General features: G+C 52.9%; 1 protein-coding gene across 1 annotated transcript; it reads left to right on the top strand.

Moving 5' to 3' along the window:
- Positions 1-1119: 1119 nt before the first annotated feature.
- NGA_0695900 (kelch repeat protein) lies at positions 1120-2094 on the top strand (the record flags this gene model as incomplete). The annotated part of the gene is made up of 3 exons (XM_005852643.1): positions 1120-1428; positions 1519-1638; positions 1969-2094. Coding segments are annotated over 3 exons (555 nt in total), but the record flags the coding sequence as incomplete, so codon positions are not given.
- Positions 2095-2542: the final 448 nt, after the last annotated feature.

Raw genomic sequence — 2542 nt, 5'->3', positions numbered from 1 at the left:
CTGCCTTGGCGCACGCAAACAAGGATAACGACCCTTCGTCTTCTTCCTCTCCTCCACCTTCACGTCCAGTATTTTTCCCTAGTACGGAAGGAGACGCTGCATCCATGATCGCACGCAGATGACAATGGCCTCCCACCCATTCCCCCTCACTCACTCCCTTCTTCCCTCCTTGCCTCGCCAGACCCTCTTTCCATGCTTCCATTTCTCGGTTGTACCGCTCTCGGTCCCACATGGCCTTTGCTACATAAGCAGCTTTCTGTGCATCAGAACGTGTGTTCCAAAGTCGCAGGAGCCGATGTATGACTGCGATAGGGTTTTGCCTCTCGGTAGTTACAGACAACGAGGCGTGCACATTCGCCTTCTGGTCGAGGCAAAAGAAGAAATAAGGCGAGCAGGGAGGACATGGGGCCGTGTAGCGGAGATGGATCACATCAAGGTCGAGAACCCAGCTCAAATCCGCTGAAGCAGCTTCTGCTGACGAGGGAAGTGCAGGGAGAGCTGCCAATGGAATTGAGGAAGAGGGCCCCTTTCGACGCAGAAGGTAACGTGGGAGACGGGGCCTCTCATGCGAAGTCATAATAGCGACTTTGTCCTTTTGCGGCGCAACAGGAAGGCGCCTTTCAGATGCTCGTTCACCTTTCTTCAGATGTGTTGTGTTTTAGGGGTGCGGATTGGGAATGAGACGGAGCGAAACCCCAAAAAGGATACATGTCCCCAATAGAAAGTTGACAAGTCAGACGGACAAAAAAGAACTTGAGGGCTTTAGTCTTCTACGCCTAATCAGCTCTTTGCGCGTGACGGAAGAGATTGCCTCTTCCTAAAAGCCCTGTTGTTGCTCACGGGAACAACAACCGGGTTGGTAGGAAACGGTTTTCTGTCAACGGGTTTTTAAAAACCTGAAGCATCACTATATGCCGTACTCCATCCTTGACTCCAGGCCCTTCCACGTAGGGTGCGCGATCAACAAGTTGGCTAGATCACTCTTATGGGTGTTTATCATGCATTTCGGAGCGAGTAGGGACGTTGAGGAGAGTATGGTAGACTGTTGGATAACATGAGACGTGTAGTTTTCACGTTGAAGAATCCATACACACAGGACCTCACATCTTCTCCCCTACCATGGTCTTCAGCTGGCGCTGCCTCCTCCCTCATACATCTGCGACGCCCGAGCACCTTTCTCGTTCGTCCCACGCTGTTTCGTATGTTGCCGCTACGAAGTCTCTTTATTTGTACGGCGGTGAAAACAAGCCACGAGTCCCCGTGGACAACGTACTGTACTCTTTGAGTTTGTCAGACCCCGCGACGGGCTGGGTACCTGTAGATCTTGCTGCATCAAGTGCCTCAGTATGCCCAGTAGAGCGTATAGCCCCTGGCATGGCCGCTGTGGGAGAAACACTCTATGTCTTCGGCGGTCGTCAGGGAATTGCGGTGCGTGAGAATCAAGCAAGCGCGTTATTGACAACATGTGCATAATTAGACCATAAATACCTCTTCACTGCTTGTTTCACCCACACACAGATGGAGGAAGGTCCCCTCGACGATCTGTGGGCCTTCAACACCACGACGAAGGCGTGGACCTGTTTGATGGAGCACACGGAGGAAAAGGGGGGCCCCAGCAAGCGCAGCTTCCATCAAATGGTGAGGGAGGGTAACGGAAGGAAGAGAGTGAGAGTGGAAAGGAGCATTTAAGAATGGATGCGAAAGTAAAAGCGCTCATTATAAGGCAGCGTTTCATCGAGACATGAAGGAAAATAGGAGGAAAGAGAGGGGTATGCCGGTAGGACCATGAAAGTTGACAAAGGATGACACGTTTAGAATCGCAGAGGTCTTCTCGTGTCTGTCGGAAAGACTAAGGCTACTTTTGACTGCGCCTCCTCTCCTCTTTGAGCAATCCAAATCAATACACAGCATTTCTCCCTCTTGTCCTGACAAACACCCTGCCGCGTGTCTCCTCACCCCCGCATTCAGGTCGCATTGGACGACAAGCTCTACGTGTTCGGGGGCTGTGGCGCGAAAGGTCGCATGCATGATCTCTACGCCTACGATATTCAGAAAGCTTGTTGGGAGGAGTTCCCGGAAGAAAAAGCCATGAAGGTAAGAAAGGAGAAAAAAGGGAAAGAAGGCGATTCCCTCAGATTGTAAGGAAAATGAAAATTCTGACGGCAAGGGGGAGAAAAGGACAAACAAGGTGGGGTTTTGACGGGGCTGGGAAAGATAGCCTCACACAGTAAGAAAGGGTCCTGTCGGTGCTCAAACCGGATAGAGTGCGGGTCGGGCGGGAAGCCAAGGGGAAGGGCAGTGGCGCACCTCAACCCGGTGGCATTGAAAAGGCTCCCCTTATCCTCGGGCTTTCTCCATCTTCCATCTCACTCTCTTCTCACCCTTCTCCTGCCACCGACGCCAGGGTCGTGGGGGCGCGGGCGTGACGGGGGTGGGGGGAAGGTTTGGGTGTTGGGTGGTTTTGCGGGGGAGGAGGCGAAGGACATGTGGGCCTTCGATCTCGCGTCCAAGATCTGGGAGGATTGGTCGGAGAGCAGGTGGG

This window comes from Nannochloropsis gaditana (assembly GCF_000240725.1).
Source record: "Nannochloropsis gaditana CCMP526 unplaced genomic scaffold scaffold1034, whole genome shotgun sequence".
Classification (NCBI taxonomy): Eukaryota; class Eustigmatophyceae; order Eustigmatales; family Monodopsidaceae; genus Microchloropsis; species Microchloropsis gaditana.
Note: the sequence above shows the minus strand (reverse complement) of the source record. Positions and strands in the feature narration are given on the sequence as shown.